The 19947-nt window shown below is 37.8% G+C and overlaps 1 protein-coding gene across 1 annotated transcript; it reads right to left on the bottom strand.

Annotated features, from left to right (window-relative positions):
- Window positions 1-699: 699 nt before the first annotated feature.
- LOC136221310 (proteasome subunit alpha type-2-A) lies at window positions 700-7017 on the bottom strand. Its single transcript, XM_066008885.1, has 12 exons — window positions 6886-7017; window positions 6706-6752; window positions 6537-6613; window positions 5941-6005; window positions 5795-5841; window positions 5361-5436; window positions 4388-4455; window positions 4094-4163; window positions 3178-3263; window positions 2938-3000; window positions 1621-1686; window positions 700-984 (listed from the first exon to the last, which is right to left on the bottom strand). Exons 2-12 carry the CDS (start codon window positions 6744-6746, stop codon window positions 936-938), a joined length of 708 nt encoding a protein of 235 aa, XP_065864957.1. The 5' UTR covers window positions 6747-6752; window positions 6886-7017; the 3' UTR covers window positions 700-935.
- Between the last annotated feature and the right edge of the window lie 12930 nt (window positions 7018-19947).

Raw genomic sequence — 19947 nt, 5'->3', positions numbered from 1 at the left:
GATTGTAAATGCAATAAAAATAATAATCGTATTATAACAGATTGTGTTAGACAGGTTATCTTTATAATTAAATTATTAATTTTGTGTCAAGAATTGACAACCCTATTTGAGCTCGTGGAAAAACATACAATTAAACCCTGAATTTTCACAGTTATAAACAAAATAATAATGAGAAATTCAATGTGTATTATAAATGAAATATCAGTGGAATTCAATGTAAAATAAAAAATAAAAAACTTTATCTTTAAAATCTTGAAAATACAGACTTAAAATACATGATCAAGTGTTTGATTCTAAAATTGTAAAAATTTAAAGGATTAATTATGTATTTTACCCATCTCAATATTTATAAAATCTTATTATAAAAAAATGCATGATATAAAATCTTATTAGAAAAATGCATGATTAAACCGCTCCCAAACTTGGCAAATGGAGCCGTTAGGTAAGAGATTTAGAGTCTGTTTGTTTCACATGCTCATGTTTGTTTCACATGCTCATGTTTATTGTTACGGATAGGTAGTAGATACTAGTTGATTTTCCCATAAAAAACAGATGTTTCGAATTTTTACCAAACGCTTATTATCTCCTGATTTAGACTTAAAAAGACAAAAAAAAAAAAAAAAAAAAAACAGTTCTAAAAATTGAGAACAAACTGACACTCAATACATGTGAAAATTATAAATTTTATGTAACTTGATCTGAAAAAATATATTATCATTTACTTAATTCTTAAAACCGCAAAAGTTTAAGAACTTAATTATGCGCTTTACGTCTTGGTATTACCGGAATAACATAGGTACTCTTACATTAACTGAAAAAGGTTATAATTCTTACAATACAGCCAAAGTTTTTCTATGAGAACATGAGAAAGAAATTCTATCTTGATGAAAAAAGAAGTTGATAGTTCTTTCAAACTACAGCAAAACATGGATAAGTTATTCCACCTCGGCCAAGTAATCATCGATTTCAGCTGGCGTTAGTACCCTGCCACGAAAAATTAAAGGAAAGTTACACGACAACACAATTTACAGAAACAAACTGCTTGATATAATTATCCACATTTTCGAGCGAATACAATACATTTAATCAAAGAGTCGTAGAATTATGGGTAAGTAATTTATCAGTTCCCTCCTTTTTACCTAACACATTGTTAAGTCCCCCCATTTTGAAAAACATATTATAAAATCCCTATCTTTTGTTAATATTAACCCTTTGGTCCTTCTGTCTATTTTTTTTAGTTTTTTAACCGAACATATCTGACATAAACAGAAAATAACAGAGTAACATGACCATTTTGTATCTACTATGACTGTCCTGAAAGCTAAGATATGTTTGGTTAAAAATCTAAAAAAACAAGGCAGAAGGGCCAAATGGTTAATATTGACAAAAGATAGGGATCTTATAATGTGTTTTTCAAAATAGAGTGACTAAACAGTGTGTTAGGTAAAAAGATGGGGACTAATAAATTATTTACCCTAGAATTATTAATCATAATTGTTACATTTAATCAACACTTTATTCCATAAACAATTCATATAGACCAGAAAAACAATTGAGAAATTTTATTTACTTTGGTTCTTAGTTTGTTTAGAGGGAACTGGATGAAAATTACCGACTCACCTGAATTTTTTGTCGGCGCTGATTATGCCAATCTCAATGTTTTTGCCTGAGATTTGTCCTTCAAACCTACAATAAGATGCAGGAAGAGAGGCTATTGTTATATAAACAAGTAAAATTCCAAACTTTGCTGTTCGCACTATGTAGAAACTTAGGTTACTGCCTGTATGTTGCAAGGTAACTTTGATTTTAAAGTTATTCACATTTCCGAAACATTACAGAAACCGAAAATCTTGGAAAAGAAACGTTTCAGGTCATGTTTTTCTAATATAAAAAAAATTGAAAACTCGTTTCTTAAAAGTAGGAAACTCGTTTCTTAGGATGTAATGTCATTCAGAAGTTGATCAATAATCACATGTTCAGTAAATCTCCGATGTTTTCTAGATCATCTTCAAACAAACTTCCAAACTGAAAAACCTCTTTTATTTTCCTTTATTATGTGACATAGATCGTTACAATTTTATAACTTTATAGACATAACCTTGTATTTTTATTTTTTATACGTTTCTCCCATGTTTCGTTTCCTATAGTTTTTACCGATATCATTTCTAGGTGTCCATATAAGGTACAAAAATACCCCTAATGTTTACAGGAGCAATTTTACCCCTAACATTGGCAAGTTGGATCTTTCAAACATCATTATAAAACACATATATTTTATTCCTGCACCAATTACATATCAGTTGGTTCTAAAAAAAAAAAATCATATTTTTTTGTGAATTAATAATAGAATTGGAGATTAACATTTTTAAATCCGGCGAAATATTTGAAAATTCTTTTGTCCAACTCGTACAAAATACAGTATATTTTTTTTAGTTTTTTTTCACATCTAATCTGATTATATGTTTATGATCTGTTACTAATTAATGATAAAATGACGCATATGTGAAGTGTAGATGACAAGATTTACTGCCGAAAAGAAATTTGATGGATTATTTCTCAAATTGACCCAACCTGTCAACGTTGGGGTAAAATTACTCTTGGTTGCCAACGTTAGAAGTAAAATTGTATCATTTTAAATGTTAGGGGTAAAATTGCTCCTAGGGTAAACAATAGAGGCGTTTTTGCACCTTATCCTTTTAATTTCCATCTTTCAGTTTCCGTATCCGTTACCGCGTAACATAGACTGAAACTTATACGGTTTTACCCAGAATAAGGACTAAATCCCAAAATATCGGGAACTGACTTCCTGGATCCTTATTCTCTATTCCATTCCATGATTTAACATACATAGAGAGAACTGAAGTTCACGCAAAATTTCTATCAGATAGACAATTAAAGTTCTGCTATGATGAATTATCAGAAATATTAGATGCTTACCCTTCTTTCAATGTTAATATTGCAGTATGAACAGCATCATCGAGCTCCATATCATCTGTATACCTGTGGTTAATAAATAAAACTACATGAGTATGGACTCCTTCAAACTTCATAACCAATAACTCTATCCCATCACGCTAGATATTTGCTGCTCCGAAATTCCTAATCACATTCGAAAGTGGAACAACATCATCCATTACTATGTTGGGCCAAGAGATATCCTAAAGTATATTATCTCACCTCTTCTCAAGAAATGTCTTTGCATTAGAAACATTTTTCCCCATGGCTGAAGCTTTCCAAGAGAAATATGAACCTGATGGATCCACCTACAGCAAAATATAATAAACATTGGAAGTGGTAACAAATCAAAATTACAGGTATTTGAGGTAGAACTTCATTTTAGATATCTAATAAGAGAGAATAAATGGAAGAATTTGTAATTTCCATAGCTTGACCTTAATCAGGCCTTTCTAATTCTAAAGCAGAGTGGCAAAATTGTTTTTCTTCTCCAAATGAAGTATCCTACTGAGGTTAATTAAGTCTAAAACAGAGTCGATTATAACCTGGTTTTGAAAGGCGCAAGGGGGTCCTGGAGCCTAGGCACAAGGCTCAGGCATGCGCCTAGTCTTTATAGTCCCTATTCATTATCAATGGAAGAGAAGCTGCTAAGTGTTTTGCGTTTGTCCTTTAGAATCATGATTCATCTCTTTCCTTACCTTTCGTTTCTTCTTTTTTTTCTTGTTCTAACTTAATCTGAGCCCTTCATCACAAAGACTTTCTATGGCTGTGATTAGAAGCTTAAAAACCCTACAATTGCGCCTAAGCGCGCCCCACTCAAGGCGCGTGCCTGGGTAACATCCCCACCTCACACACAGAGAGGCGATGACCCACGAGCCTTGCCTCAGGCGCACCTTTAACAACTATGGTCCAGGTAATTAATTATGTCATTTCTTCATGTAAATGGCAATTAAACATCATAGGCACTTGATTACAGCCTCCAACAAATCCTGACAGATAGTCTCAGATCATAATGATTTTCAAAGCATCGTGTATGCTGGGAATTCTACCATGTGCACATAACAAGTCTCTATACCAGCTTGAAGTTAAATGACATGACCACCAAAATTTGAACAACTAAAAAATGCTGAGGAAATACCTGATATAATTGTGGACCCTTGTCATCATACCCTGCAACCAACAGGGATACACCAAAAGGCCTAACACCACTGAGAAAATAAAAGCATCATCAATATTTTTTTCAGAAAAAAAAAATGATCTTTTATCTTGCAGTTGGCAGCCTGCCATTTTTTGCTTTTCACAAACATTACCAGGTATCTGAAAAAGATTCTAAGGTTTGTCTTCAAAGCAGGAGATCAAATTAAAGGTACAAGTAGTGAACTTCTTATTACCAAGAATTGGAAAATCATGTAATAAAAGAAGTGATTATTACCCAGATTGAGTGAACTCTTGCATGACAGCAGCAGTTTCCCTTACAAGCTGCGTAACAGGGATTGGTTCCTGCAGAACACAGCCATCAAATCATGACATCACATAACATGGCAGAGTTTCCAAAATAGAAAACTGAAAAAACATAATAAGATACAGAATTGCAAGCAACAAACACACAATGTATGACAATCACATTGTGTTTAAAAGAGAAAGTAAAAAATGACAATAAAAAGGGAAATCAGTAAACTATAAATATTTAAGATAAAAAAGAAATTAAGGCGAGCAAAAGAAAAAGGGTAAAAAATTCAACAGCTCATTATCCTCAAAATCAGAGTTCATAAATGATAATGTGATTATGAAAGCCAACTAATAGCATATGCTGAAAAAAAAAAGGTTATCATTTTTCACAAACATAGACCACAAAAACATGAACACTTCACAAAATAAGATTTAGAAACAAAAAAAGAAGATAGAAAAAGAACAGCATAATGTTTAACTCGGAACTCCAAAATTAACTGTATGTCTGTATCAGTGTCATAAACATTTGAAAGAAAAACAAAAACAAATAGAAAAGAGAACAAGAATGGAGACTAAAAGAGACCCAGAATAGAGATTGTATACTGTTATAATGAGAATTAAGATTGTAAAATAGTTGAATATATGAGCTAAAGGCCAAGCGGCTCATAGCACTTTCAAGTCGGCTAAGCACGATATAACAACAAACAGAGGATGATTTTGTAAATAATTATATACTTGGATTAATTACAATCTCCAAAGAACCAGTCACTCTCTTTATATAATTTGCAATAATTTTGTAACTATAAACGCCAAGACCATATATTGTAGGCATTAGATATTAGAAATAAAAGAAAACAAAGAATAAGTTATAAATACATTATAAACACAAAATCACAATTAACCAGATGCAGGCATAAAAATAGATTGAATAGAAATGATGGAAGTTGAAGGAGTACTTTGTATAAGCCGTGATATTGCTCTGCTTGCTTCCTGCTTTTTCGAACCAGAACTCTGAAATCAGGACCCATGCCACTGCCCAAAACAAAAATAGTCGAGGACTAAATTAAAACTAACTCATAGAGCAAGGTAAGCAGGAGTGAAAATCAGTCACTGGCATACAGAGAACAACGCTGAGATAGGGACTAACATATGACCAAACCCAAATTTGTCCTATTTTGTTCACATCACACTCAAAATATCCCATAAGAAAAGATTCCTAAACATAAAATTATAAATTTTATGCTTAATTCCATAAATTTCACCCAACAAGAGGTGTTACTTGAACTAATCAAACATATTTCATGTTTCTCACCCTTCCTTAAAGCAATCTTACACTGCTATTAGATAGCTGGAAGCATTCAAACATGTTTCACAGTATCAGAAAACATACCTATAAACAACTCCAATATTTGGAGTCAATGACTGAATCTTTTGAACCTGCCGTCAAAAATATGCCCCAAAATGATAAGATGAAAAAACAATGGTGAAAAACTAAACCACATTAACACTGAGAAAAATAAGAAGAAAGTCACTTACAGATGCTTCATCCACCAAAATAGATGGCAGTTTCTTCTCTGTTGCGATGACAACACCATTAGCAGCTGCAACCATTGACTATATATCAGTCATTGACAATACAGAAGCTATGTTGCACTGAAACGGAAACGGGAAATGAAACTGAAACGGATACCGGGAAATTTTATTTCTAAGAAAAATTAGCTAGGAAATGGTAGTGGAAACGGAAACTAAACGTGAAAAACCCTAATGAAGAAGAGTTTCCGTGCAACGTGCAGAAGATACCAACACTACAACAATCGGAACCAATTTGGAATATTTTAAGTGCCCGTGACTATGCAATAATTACAGCTCTCATTCATAATTCATTAGATCATGTTTAACTCCTCTTATCAAGTCACATTAAAAATGACAACTAACTCAAACAAACAAACAAACAAAAAGTTCAAACTGCATTACCAGCCAATAAAATTGCTTGAACGCTAAGACAAAAGTTCAACAAGACAGCAGTTCATACAGCTTGTATTATCATCTTTCACATCAAAGCGACTTCCACCATCATTTTTAAAGGATTTCAAACCAAATAGAAAAAAGAAACGAAGAAAGCATAAAATCACCTTTAATCCCTAAAGATGTTTGGCCCGATCCAACAGCTGTTAGGGCATGTTCAATCTGAACAAGCTTCCCAGATGGACTACATTTCGCGGAAAACACAAAATCAAACACTGCAAAATCAAATTAAGTAAAAAAATTGAATAATGTGAAGATTGTGATTAGAGACCGCACCTGAAAGTGGTGAGGGAAAACGAGTACTGACTATCTCCCATTCTGCGCTAAAGATGCCAAAACAATTCCAGAAAAATTAGAAGTAAAACAATCAATCCATCTACTGAGAAATCAACAATCTATTTTTGCATTCACTGCTTGATAAGCATAAATTTGGGAAGGGATTCTTCAGAGACTTACCTATAAGATCAAATCGAAGGTTTTAACGCTGTGAGAGAGGAAAGGGAGCTCGAATATAGATTCCACGTTTCTTGCAGAGGGAGACAGAGTACGCAATATGTTCAAAACAAATGGGACGCTAAAACGACATCCCTAACTGTCGTTTGGGCCTAACTTGCACATATAGCTATTTATGGGCTTCATCCGCACTTTAAAATGATGGGCTTTTTAAAATCATATTGAGAAATTTAGGTAAAATTTCTTTTTTTTAAAGGGATAACGTAGAGAAATACTTCTAACGTTTACGGTCAGAAGTAATTTTATCTCTAATGTTGGTAAATAATAGCATGCGCTCCTTTTTAAAGAATCAAGTTCAATAACTTGATCAAGAGGGGACTTCGCCAGAAAAGCTTGAGATGATTATCGATCTCATGGAGTTGGTATTCCACGTGGAGGTACCATTTTACTAGGGGTTGGTGACTTTAAGCTTGAATACCCATGAGAGAAAGCGGGTTGGTTCCTCGTCTGAGTCTTGAATAGCTTCAGTTATGGATTCACTTCCAGTTATCCTTAACGTTGGTAAGTTGGTTCAATTTCAGATATATTTATAAAAAAAAACTGATATTCTATTCATGTACCAATTGCATATGATTTGATTCTAAAAAAAATGGTTTGATATTTTTTATGATTTAATAATAAAACTGAAGATTAATATTTATAAATTTGGTAAAATATTCAAAAAAAAAAAAATTGTACAACTCGTCAAAAGACAGTATATTTTTTTATTTTGTTTTTAAAAAAAATTCACGTCCAATCATATGTTTGTGATCTGCTACTAATGAGTAACAAATTAATTCACGTGTGAAGTGTAGATGACAAGATTCATGACGGTTTGATGAATTATTTCTCAAATCGACCCAACTTGTCAATGTTAGGAGTAAAATTGCTCTAACTGCCAACGTTAACGGTAAAATTACACAATTTAAATATTAGAAGTAAAATTGCTCTTGAACTGAATGTAAATATTTGAGGTATTTTTTACACTTTATCCCTATTAAAAAATTATCAGATATGTCGTGTAATGAAGAAGTTTGTCTAGGTGGAAGGTGGAAGGTGGAGAACCTAAATGCCTACTACAAGAGTTAGGTGAGTCTTTCAACACTTGTCATGCTACTTAGTGTTTAACCAATTTTGTGACGTTCAAGGCTGCAAAGTCAGTGACATATTCAAAATTGACTAAATGAGGCGCAATTCAAAATTGTATGTGAGCACAAATTTTTCTGATCCTTATGATGTGCATATATTAACTTTTAAGTTGTATTGGGCCTAGGGGTGGAGCTAGGGGATAGGGGAGGGTCTCCCAACCCTCCGAAACACCCTTAACGAACAGTGGTTTAGTCCCGAGCAGCCCCAAAATAGTTAAAATTAGTACTTATAATATAGAATGTGATTATATGACATAAAATTAAGTTTGCATAGTTGGTTGTGTTGAAACATCTTTCCACATGATTTTGATTTGATAAAATTATTTAAGTTAATCCCATGATTAAGACAATTAAATTTATGTGCTTTGGTTTAATTGTACTAATGTGTTTGTTCAATGTTGAGTATAATTATAAATGAGAACAGAAATAAAAAGTAAGACAGAACGAAGTCAGCATGAGCCACAGAAGCTGAGTAAAACACTATTCAGCATCATAGAAGAAAAGTCTTCTTCAGAACTAATGCTTGCAGACGAAGCTGACCAAGGAAGCTGAGTAGAAAGTAACTCAACATCGTCAAAGATAAAGATCGAAGGCAACGTCTATAAAGTCAGGCTAAGTGTTCATCAGGACAGCGCCAATGATCCGTTAACTAGAAGACAAAGTCCGACAGAGTCTGCGCCAATTCAGAAGCTTTGGAATTACGCAAAGAGACCTTTTCGAGATGCATGGGTCAACTGGCATTTGGCTAAAAGACGAAACTAGCGCTAGAAGACGAACCTGATGGAAGAAGACAAGTTTGACGCCTGCTAATTTCAGACGATAAGATTGGGCCGCAAATCTGTATGCTAACCAATGAATGACGTAAGAAGACCGTTTGAATCCAACGGATACATCTGAATTCAAATGATTGAAGCATCAGATTTCACTATAAAAGGACAAATTCATCGCTTGGATCTTTGGCCGAAATACAAAAAGAAAAGAATACATACAAGCACATACAAACAAGAAAAGCAAATACTTACACCCAAATCCTATCTCTGTGTAAAAGTCTAGATTGAATTTGTATTCATCTAAAGTGTTCTTCATCTAGAAAGAACAAATTTGTATCAATTGTAAAGATTGAGAGAGTGGTGCTGAGTACTCAGTTTTAGTACTCAGCGGTAGAGAAAATCTGAGTGTTTGGTTATAGCGCTCAGTAGGGTTGAGTAGACGAATAGAGGAAGGTATTCTTGCATACTCAATTGCTTGTAAACGGTTTGTACTCTACCTTTAAAGAGCTCAGTAGTGGATTGAAAAAGTCCGGAAGGATTCTGGGGACTGGACGTAGGCGGTGAGGTCAAACCAGGATAAGACTGATGAGTAATTTCTAACCCTTCTCTTGATATATATATATATATATATATATATATATATATATATATATATGTATGTACGTGTTTATTGTTTAAATTACTCAGTATATAATTGTATAAGCCGACGCTGAGTAATCTGAGTGCTGAGTTGGAAGCTGACCTCAAGTGTTATTTCCCAACTCACAAGTAAAACAGTTCTAGTCAGCCTCTGACTAAAACTGTCTTGCATCGCGCTCAGCCTTGCTGACCTAAACTGAGTAAAATGCTTAAAGAATTAAATTAAGTCAGCAATTAAGCGAAAAAGTTACATTAGTTCCTAACCCCCCCCCCCCCCCCCTCTTGGAACTAATCTTATTACATTACACGGGACCAACATATGGTATCAGAGCATAGTAGCTCACTACTCAAAGATAAAACTATCTTGAGCTGATCCCTGTAAATGGCTGAGAACAGCACTCGTTTCCTCCCAGGAAATCAAACAACACAGATACTCCCTGAGGGATTATCTATTATTCAGCCTCCCTTGTTCTTCGGATCAAATTATACATTTTGGAAGAACATGATGAATAATTTTATTCAAGCAACAAACATGAGTGCATGGCTTACGATAGTCCAAGGCCCGTTTGTTCCTTATAAAATTGTAAACAACGAGAAAGTTGTCAAAAGTGAAACTGAGTGGTCAGAGGATGACCTTAGAAAATTGCAAAATAATGATTCGGCTATCAATATGCTTCACTGTGCGTTAGATGCTGCAGAGTACAATAAAATTTCAGGTTGTGAGTCAGCACAGGAAATATGGAAGAAGCTGGAAGTGCCTATAAAGGTACCAGCAAGGTCAAGGAATCAAAGGTGAATCAACACATGAGACTATACGAGTTGTTCGAGATGAATGATAAGGAAGACATCTCTGAAATGAACGCAAGATTCACCAACATTATAAATGAGCTGAAGAGACTCGGCAAGAACTTCACAGAAGAAGAACAGGTGAAGAAAATCTTGAGGAGTCTCCCCAAGAGCTGGCAAGCTAAGAAAACAGTTGTGGAAGAAGCTCAGGACCTGACCACATATAAATATGATGAGCTCATAGGATCTCTGCTGACCCACGAGATCTCAATGAAGAACTTTGAAGCTAAGGAAAAGTTAGAGGACAAGAAGCAAAAATCTCTTGTTATGAAAGCTGACTCAACAGAAGCTGACTCATCAAATGATGAGGAGATGGCCATGTTTACAAGAAAAATGAAGAAGCTGTTCAGAAAGAATGACAAGAACAGCAAAAGGTCATTCAGACGAAGCGATAAATACAAAACTGAGTCCAGCGACAGCAGACACAAGAAGGACAGCTCGAAACCTATCAATTGCTTTGAATGCCATCAAACTGGGCACATTAAATCAAGTTGTCCCACTCTGAAGAAAAGGTAGCAAAAAAGCAATGGTGGCAACATGGAGCGATAGTAATGAGTCAACCTCATCAGAAGCTGATGCCACTGAGTCAGCAAACATATGTTTGATGGCTGACGAATCTGCTGACCAATGCCGATCTGAGCAAGCTGACCTCTCAGACGAATCTGACCAAGAGGAACATTCCAATAAGGTAACATCTCTTCTCTTGCTTAGAAATGAAATGGTTAATGCCCTGAGTGATCTATATACACTGACCAAAAAGTGTAACAAGAAAATAAAGGCACTCAGCAGGCGATGTGATGAGATTGAAGAGGTCAAACTGAGTGACCTCCGACATCTGCTCCAGGACAACACCAGGCAAGATGAAAATCTAAAAATCATGCATCGGTTTGTCTCGGAAGTCCAATCAGATTCCAAGAAACTGAGAAAGGACATCACATATATACAGAACCAGCTGAGTATATCGGCTAAGAAAAGGTTCTATCCACATGCTGAGTATCATGGTACTGTTCAGCCTAGACAGTACACCCAGCAGAACAGTCAGTGTGACTGCTGTGGAAATAGAGGACACACTATAAACGTGTGTTGGTATGCTCAGCACCATCGTGCTGACCAAAAGAGGAAATACCCTTAAAGGTAGTTTTTTGTGACTATTATGGTAAAGATGGTCACACCATAAATGTATGCCGTTACAAAATAAAATATGATGCGTCACCTGTTCATGCTAACCAACGAGGACCCAAAAAGAATTGGGTACCTAAAGATGAATAATTTAAATTGCAGGTGAGCCTGAGGTGCACGGAGAAGTCAAAGCTTTCATATATTGACAGCGCATGCTCGAGGCATATGACTAGTGATGAAACTCAGTTCATCACACTTGTGCGTAAACGAGGTGGAAGTGTAAGCTTCGGAGACAACAAAAAGGGTAAGATAGTAGGATCAGGTACTATCGGAGGCAACCCTACTATTGAGTCAGTCTCCTTAGTCAGGGGTCTCAAATATAACCTATTGAGCGTGGCTCAGATGTGTGACAATGGTAGAAAGGTTGTATTTGATGCCACTGAGTGTCGGATACTCGAGGGAAAAACAAATGATTTGATTTTAACTGCCCCTCGTATTGACAATGTTTTCATGTTGAGTTTAGAAAAGAAGTTTTCGAAAAACATATGCTTAGTGCCAAAGGAAGATAATTCATGGCTATGACATAGGAGACTTGGTCATGTAAGCATGGACCTCCTTGTCAAATTAGCAGGAAAGCAATTAGTTGAGGGCTTGCCCATACTTAGATTTGAGAAAGATCAAATATGCAATGCTTTTCAGCAAGGTAAACAAACCAAAAAGTCTTTTCAAAGTAAAAATATTGTCTCAACCAAGCGTCCATTGGAATTACTACACTTGGATCTTTTCGGACCTGTCCAGCCACTCAGCTTAGGCGGTAAGAGATTTTCCTTGGTCATTGTAGATGATTTCTCTCGGTATACTTGGGTCATCTTGCTGAGTAGCAAGGATGAAGCTTTTGAGATGTTCTCAACACTGATCAGAAAACTTGAAAATGACAAAGATTTAAAATTAGCTCACATCCATAGTGATAATGGTGGAGAATTCAAAAACCAACAGTTTGATGAATTCTGTGAAGTCAGCGGCATTGACCATAACTTTTTTGCTCCTAGAACTCCTCAACAAAATGGGGTAGTTGAGAGGAAGAACAGAACATTAGTTGAAATAGCTAGGACAATGCTGAGTGAGAATAGGCTTCCAAAGTATTTCTGGGGTGAAGCTGTCAACACAGCATGCTATATACTCAATAGGGCTTCAGTTAGACCTCTACTTAAGAAAACCCCCTACGAACTTTGGAAAGGACAAAAACCCAACATTGGATATTTTCGTGCCTTTGGTTGTAATTTGTAAATGTTTTATACTCAATATGAAAGACAACCTTACCAAGTTTGATTCTAAAGCCGACGAAGCGATCTTTCTAGGGTACTCAACTAACAGTAAGGCATATAGGGTGTTCAATAAACGAACTCAAGTCGTAGAAGAGTCTATCCATATCGAGTTCGATGAAACTGACCCTGCAGGAAAGTCAAGTCAGTCTGCCGAAGATGACCCATGCTCAGCTTCCGCTAACCAAAATGGAGCCGCTGAGTCATTACCACATGGGCTGACCAAAGGTAAAAACGAACCTGAAATTACCTTTGCTGACCAATCTAAAACTGCAGAGATTGTTGAAACACTTGCTCCTGAAAACTCAACATTACCCAAAGAGATCAAAATTCTAATAGGACACTCGGAGAAGTCCATTCTTGATGCTGCTGAGAACAACCTGATGACGAGAAATCAGCTCAGGAGATATCTCAGCAACGTTGCGTTCGTCTCAGTTCATGAACCAAAGAACTTCACCGAAGCTGAGCACGACGAATTTTGGATCAATGCAATGCAAGAAGGTCTTGATCAATTCAAGAGAAATGAGGTATGGGATTTAGTGCCAAAACCTAGGAATCAAAAGACCATAGGAACTAAGTGGGTCTTTAGAAATAAGCTAGATGAACAAGGCAATGTAGTCAGAAACAAAGCCAGACTCGTAGCTCAGGGCTACAGTCAGCAAGAAGGCATTGACTATGGTGAGACCTTTGCACCCGTAGCTAGGTTAGAGGCTATAAGAATATTGTGTGCATATGCTAGCTTCATGAACTTCAAACTGTTCCAAATGGATGTTAAAAGTGCATTTCTTAATGGAGTTATAAACGAAGAGGTATATGTTAGTCAACCTCCAGGGTTTGAAGATCTAAAATTTCCAAACCACGCTTATAAATCAAGAAGGCCCTGTATGGCCTGAAGCAAGCACCACGTGCTTGGTACGAAAGGTTGACCAGTTTCCTACTGACCAGGAACTATGTCAGAGGTAAAGCTGACACAACCTTATTCATTAAGAAAAAGGGTAAAGATACCATGCTGGCACAAATTTACGTAGATGATATTATCTTTGGTGCTACTAATGAATCTATGTGCAAGGAATTTAGCAAACAGATGCAAACTGAGTTCGAGATGTCAATGATGGGCGAACTCAACTTCTTCCTCGGACTTCAAATTAAGCAAGGGAAGAATGGCATCTTCATTAGTCAGACCAAGTATGCCAAAGAAATATTAAAGAAATTTGATATGGAAGAATGTAAGCCCATATCTACCCCAATAGGTACTGACACTGTGCTTTGCACTGATGAGAAAGGTAAGTCAATAGACAGCAAGTTATATCGAGGTATGATTGGCTCTCTACTCTATCTAACTGCTAGTAGGCCTGACATTTAGTACTCAGTATGTTATTGCCCAAGATATCAATCTGACCCCAGAGAATCTCAATATATAGATGTGAAAAGAATTTTTAGATATTTCCAGAGCTCAGTTAATGCAGGTCTATGGTATCCAAACACAAATGACTTCACACTCATTGGATACACTGACACTGACTATGGACGAGATAAGCTGGAGCGTAAGAGTACTTCAGGAGGATGTCACTTCCTTGGAAGTTGTCTAGTGTCTTGGTTCAGCAAGAAGCAATCGTTAGTGTCCCTGTCAACAACTGAAGCTGAGTACATTGCTGCTGGAAGCTGTGTGGCACAAGTCCTATGGATTAAGCAACAGCTGGAGGATTATGGAGTACAAACAAAAACAATTGAAGTTAAATGTGACAACAAGAGTGCCATTGACTTATCCAAAAATCCAATCCAACACAGCAGGATGAAGCATGTCAGCATTCGGCATCACTTCATCAGGGATCATGTACTCAAGGATGAGATCAAGCTGACCTACGTTCCAACAGATGAACAGCTTGCCGATATCTTTACGAAGCCTTTGGCTCATGAGCAATTCAACATACTAAGGGAAGCTATCAGTATGTCTTCGGCGCTTAAATGAATGTTGAGTGATTATTACATGCTGACTGATTAGTGCTTAATGAGTAACTATTGTATGCTGAGCTAATATGAATAACATTAAATCACCTTATGCTGAGTAGACATACATACTGAGTGAATCCACTTGCATAATTAAAGTTAGCACGCGCATTTAAGTAGCCACCTAGGATGATGTAAGCATAATAAATAGAAAATACATGCACCAAATGTGTCATAAATGCCAGAGACAACGGTCTATTGATCAACCTAAGGTGAAACCGCCATTCCGACCTATAAGATTAACCCAAAACGACTATAAATAGTGGACGATTTCCCACTAAACTCTCTTTACACTTGAAATCTTTGGCATTCGATTTCTCTCTCTTTAATCCCAAATCCTCTAAACTCTTTCAAGAAATCTCAAGAAAATCATGTCTGATGATTCCTAGAACAACTCCAGCCGCGATTACGACGACAATAACTTCGATCTAAATCCTCCGTCTCCTGCTCAGCAGGACTATGAAGAGATTTCCACTGAGTCTCAAGGACAAGGTCATCATGACCAATCCAAGGTCAACACTCCTAGTAAAAACCCCAAAGCTGACCAAGCGACTCCTTCAAAAGGGAAGAAGGAGAAAAAGAACAAGCAACCCTAAGAAAGGGTTTTCCTTCCGGTCTTCAAAAGCGTGCAAAAATGTAAAGTCTTTCATTCCCGTTGGTTTTCCAAGGGATTTGTAGAAGCTGAGAAGCCCTTCTGCGAATGGATCTCCAAAAACGGCTGGATTGAGCTTTTCAAACTCCCCGGCACCACTTACCCGCAGTTGGTAAGAGAATTCTATCAGAATCTAAGGGATGCCGAAGATGATGTTGACCACTTAGTCACCAGGGTCAAAAACACGGACATCACCATCACACCATCCTACCTTGCAAAATTGTTGAAGCTGACGGCCAAAGGCTCAGAACTCAGGACGACGAACGACTACACACGCATTGACTACCTAGTTGAGTTCTATAAACCCAAGAACCATAAAGGTGAAATCGCGAGCACCTGCATGGGTCAGTCTCAGAAAATGGCCCATTATATCCTGACCAATTTTCTATTCCCCAAGGTCAACTCCTCCTCATCAGCTTCAAACTTTGAGCATTGCTTCATCTGGCACATGCTAAACTATAAGTCGCTCAACATGCTCATATTCCTCATCGGTGCTTTCCAACACACTACCGGGAAACTCAGGATGGGTTCCCTTATCACCAGAATACTCCAGGATTACAAGGTCAGCATTGTAGAGGAGATTGAAATTTTTGGTACAGAAATCACTGCTGCCGTTCTGTTCGGCTTAGCCTACAACCAACCCATTAAGCCTAAGAAAGGAAAGGGGACTGCAGGTGAAGAAGATCCCATTGATGAAAATGAAGAAGTGGATAATATGGTTGAAGCATCACAGGATGCGCTGACCAAGAAAGGAAAGAAAGTGATGGGTGACAAAGAACCCTCTGACCGCACTAGGCAGGATAAAAAGCGGAAAGCTGACCAATCCGCAAGAGACATTAACACAGCTCCGAGGAAGCTTCGGATCATCTCTAGTGCGAAGAAAGCTGCTGCTGAGCAAGCTCAAGGGGAACCTAAGTCAGCGGAGAAAAGGCAAGTTGAGCTTGAGGAAGAAAGTGAAGAGACACCAGATCAGCCCCTTAAGAGGAAGAAAACTTCTGGGCTAAAGCCACTTGACGCTCCTCCACTTGACTTCGTGATTACTAAGGAATCACATTTCGTGCGGAGTTAAGAGATTGATCTCGAAAAAGTTCCTTCTGGTCAAGAAGAAGAACTGGGTGACATTGAGGGACAACATCAAGCTGACAAGGTGGGTCATACTGAGCAAAGCAAACCAGTTGATGCTGACCAAACTGAGCATCTTTCCAAGTCACCAGTGAAGGACAAGGTTGTGGAAGGCCTTGATACTGACCTCAACTTCTCTTCTGAATCCCTCAAGTCTATTCATGCTGATCCTTCTCCACCAACCAAATCTTCTAAGGATAGTACGGATAAGCGTTTCAAACGCAAGGCTCAAAAGCCCAATCTCATCGATCTGTTGGATGACTCCCCACTCAGAGATCCAATCATGACCTGACCGGACTTCAATTTTAGTTCTTCACCAACGTTGTTGAACCAACTCCGGACCAAATCAAGGAAAAACAAGCCTCTAATTCTCGAGCTGAGGAACAAGCCGACCCCACAGTCCCTAAAGGTCCAATTTCTGCCGACACTTCTGCTCAACCTTCCACTGAGCAAGTGCTCGAATTCCCTGCTGCTCAACCCAATGAGCTAACAAAGGAAAATCCTGCTCAAGTCATCTCTGAGTTGCCTCCATCTCCAAAATCTACTCAACTGCAGACTGACGCTGAGCAGGTCAATATCTCTGCTGATCTACCTCTTCCTACTCTGTCAAAGTAGAATGACAACCAGTCAGCTCCTGCTGCTGACCTGGATAAAAGTGCAGCTACTGACCAAGCTGGCACCTCTACTTCTCAGCACCAAACACCTCCTCCTTCCGGTGCTGCCAAGATTCCGGCCCCTGAGCACACCATTGATGAATCCTATGCTTACTTGAATGCCACTGAGTCTGGAAAGAAGATTATCGACTCAGCTCAAGCTCTCCTTCAGGATATTCATCAAACTCAAGCCGATGCTGCTGGGTCTGTTCATGTTGAGCCAACACAAATCGCCTCTGTCACTCAGCTTCTGACCGAAATTAAGGGTCTTAAAGAACTGATGAGCGTCATGACATCCTTCGTTTCTCAACAACCCAAGCAAGGGTCAATAGTGAAGCTGGCCGAACTCCAACTAATGATGGTGAATCATATGAACTCCATCCAAGGTCAACTCAATGCCTTATCAGCTGTGAACTCAACATATGCAACCTCTGCTGAGGTCAATCAACACTTGTCCCAGCTGACCTCTGAACTGACCGGAGCCCGTGAACTTATCTCCTCCTCCTCATAGTGTTCCATCGAACAGATTGGTGAAGCCATTCGCCTACTCAACCTGAGTAAAGAGGAAATGGACACTGACCTAGTGAAGACAAATGAGATTCAGCAATGCACTCAAACCACCCTTGCGCAGGTCCGACAAACAAATACTCAACGTCAACAATATGGCACTGCCCTGCTCAGGATGTATCATCAATCATATGCCCGGATGACAGAATCGATAACTTGGATCGGGAAATCTCAAGAGTATCTGCTAAGTATGCTCAATGCCAATATTAAGATCCCCGCTTCCACTATGTCCGATGACATGCAAGTCTTCTAAGGTCTTCGGGAGAGTACGAGTCAACTCCAACTGTACTCATCCAAACTGACTCGAGCTGTTCAACAGGGGACTTTCTATCCTCCTCCTCCAACTCTCGATGCTGGCAAAACGGGGGAGAAAGAGCGAACAAGGCAAGCTGCTGGAACTTAGCAAAAAATGGGGGAGACATCTCGGCCAGCTGCCGGCACTCAGCTGAAACCTGGTTCAACTTCTGCTGACCCGCGCTCCCACACTCAGCAACAACGAATTGCCCAAACCAAACCCAGGTCAAATCAAGTTCAAGCCAACATTAGGAAATAGTGCTAGCAATAGTCTATTATGCTTGTAATTTATATCTTTATGGTGTGTTCTTGTTAATGCTGAATTATATGATTTATAAGCATCTTTTTATCCAAACTGACTTATATATATGCGATGCTTACTTGTTATGCTTATATGCTGATCTGTCATACTTAACCATTCATTGAACAACAAATTAAAGCTTGTGAACATAAGAAATATACAAGTAAAATTTACTCAGCACACAACTCTGATACTTATATGCGACACTGAGTAATAACTATATGTTCCAAGTAATTGACCCTCTTCTGAAAGCTGGCCTAGGCTCATCTGAATTAGATCTTTGAAGGTCTAGAACTGAACTAAGTCAGTAAAAGCATGTCTTAATTTCACTCGATTAAATCTTAGAAGGTTTAGAGTTAAATTGAGTCAATAAATGCAACCCTTACGGGGGAGTAACTTCAGAAGTATAAAAGGAAAAACAAACATGGGAAACTTCAATGCTGAGTTTCGCAATTAAATACTTTTGCCAACGTCAAAAGGAGGGAGTTTGTTGAAACACCTTTCCACATGATTTTGATTTGACAAAATTATTTAAGTTAATCCCATGATTAAGACAATTAAATTTATGTGATTTTATTTAATTGTACTAATGTGTTTGTTCAATGTTGAGTACCATTATAAATGAGAACAGAAATAAAAAGTAAGACAGAACGAAGTCAGCATGAGCCACAGAAGCTGAGTAGAACACTACTCAGCATCATAGAAGAAAAGTCTTCTTCAGAACTAATGCTTGCAGACGAAGCTGACCAAGGAAACTGAGTAGAAAGTAACTCAGCATCGTCAAAGATAAAGATCAAAGGCAAAGTCTATAAAGTCAAGCTGAGTGTTCATTAGGACAGCGCCAATGATCCGTTAACTAGAAGACAAAGTCCGACAGAGTCTGCGCCAATTCAGAAGCTTTGGAATTACGCAAAGAGACCTTTTCGAGATGCATGGGTCAACTGGCATTTGGCTAAAAGACGAAACTGGCGCTAGAAGACGAACCTGGCAGAAGAAGACAAGCCTGACGCCTGCTAATTTCAGACGACAGGATTGGCCCGCAAATCTGTATGCTGATCAATGAATGATGCAAGAAGACCGTTTGAATCCAACGGATACATCCGAATTCAAATGATTGAAGCATCAGATTTCACTATAAAAGGACAAGTTCATCACTTGGATCTTTGGCCGAAATACAAAAAGAAAAGAATACATACAAGCACATACAAACAAGAAAAGCAAATACTTACACCCAAATCCTATCTCTGTGTAAAAGTCTAGATTGAATTTGTATCCATCTAAAGTGTTCTTCATCTAGAAAGAACAAATTTGTATCAATTGTAAAGATTGAGAGAGTGGTGCTGAGTACTCGGTTTTAGTACTCAGCGGTAGAGAAAATCTGAGTGTTTGGTTATAGCGCTCAGTAGGGTTGAGTAGACGAATAGAGGAAGGTACTCTTGCATACTCAATTGCTTGTAAACGGTTTGTGCTCTACCTTTAAAGAACTCAGTAGTGGATTGAAAAAGCCCGGAAGGATTCTGGGGACTGGACGTAGGCGGTGAGGCCGAACCAGGATAAGACTGATGAGTTATTTCTAACCCTTCTCT

Source organism: Euphorbia lathyris, chromosome 1 (genome assembly GCF_963576675.1).
Source record: "Euphorbia lathyris chromosome 1, ddEupLath1.1, whole genome shotgun sequence".
NCBI classification, from domain to species: Eukaryota; Viridiplantae; Streptophyta; class Magnoliopsida; order Malpighiales; family Euphorbiaceae; genus Euphorbia; species Euphorbia lathyris.
This window is presented reverse-complemented; position numbering and strand designations above follow the sequence as displayed.

Bases quoted from the DNA above. Each gene is read 5' to 3' on its own strand.
- LOC136221310 (XM_066008885.1), bottom strand. From the start codon at position 6,746: ATGGGAGATAGTCAGTACTCGTTTTCCCTCACCACTTTCAG. The intron at 4,456-5,360 runs GTACTCCTTCAA...TGTGTTCTGCAG, and splicing joins AATATCACGGCTTATACAAA to GAACCAATCCCTGTTACGCA. The intron at 4,164-4,387 runs GTAATAATCACT...TTATTTTCTCAG, and splicing joins CAAGAGTTCACTCAATCTGG to TGGTGTTAGGCCTTTTGGTG.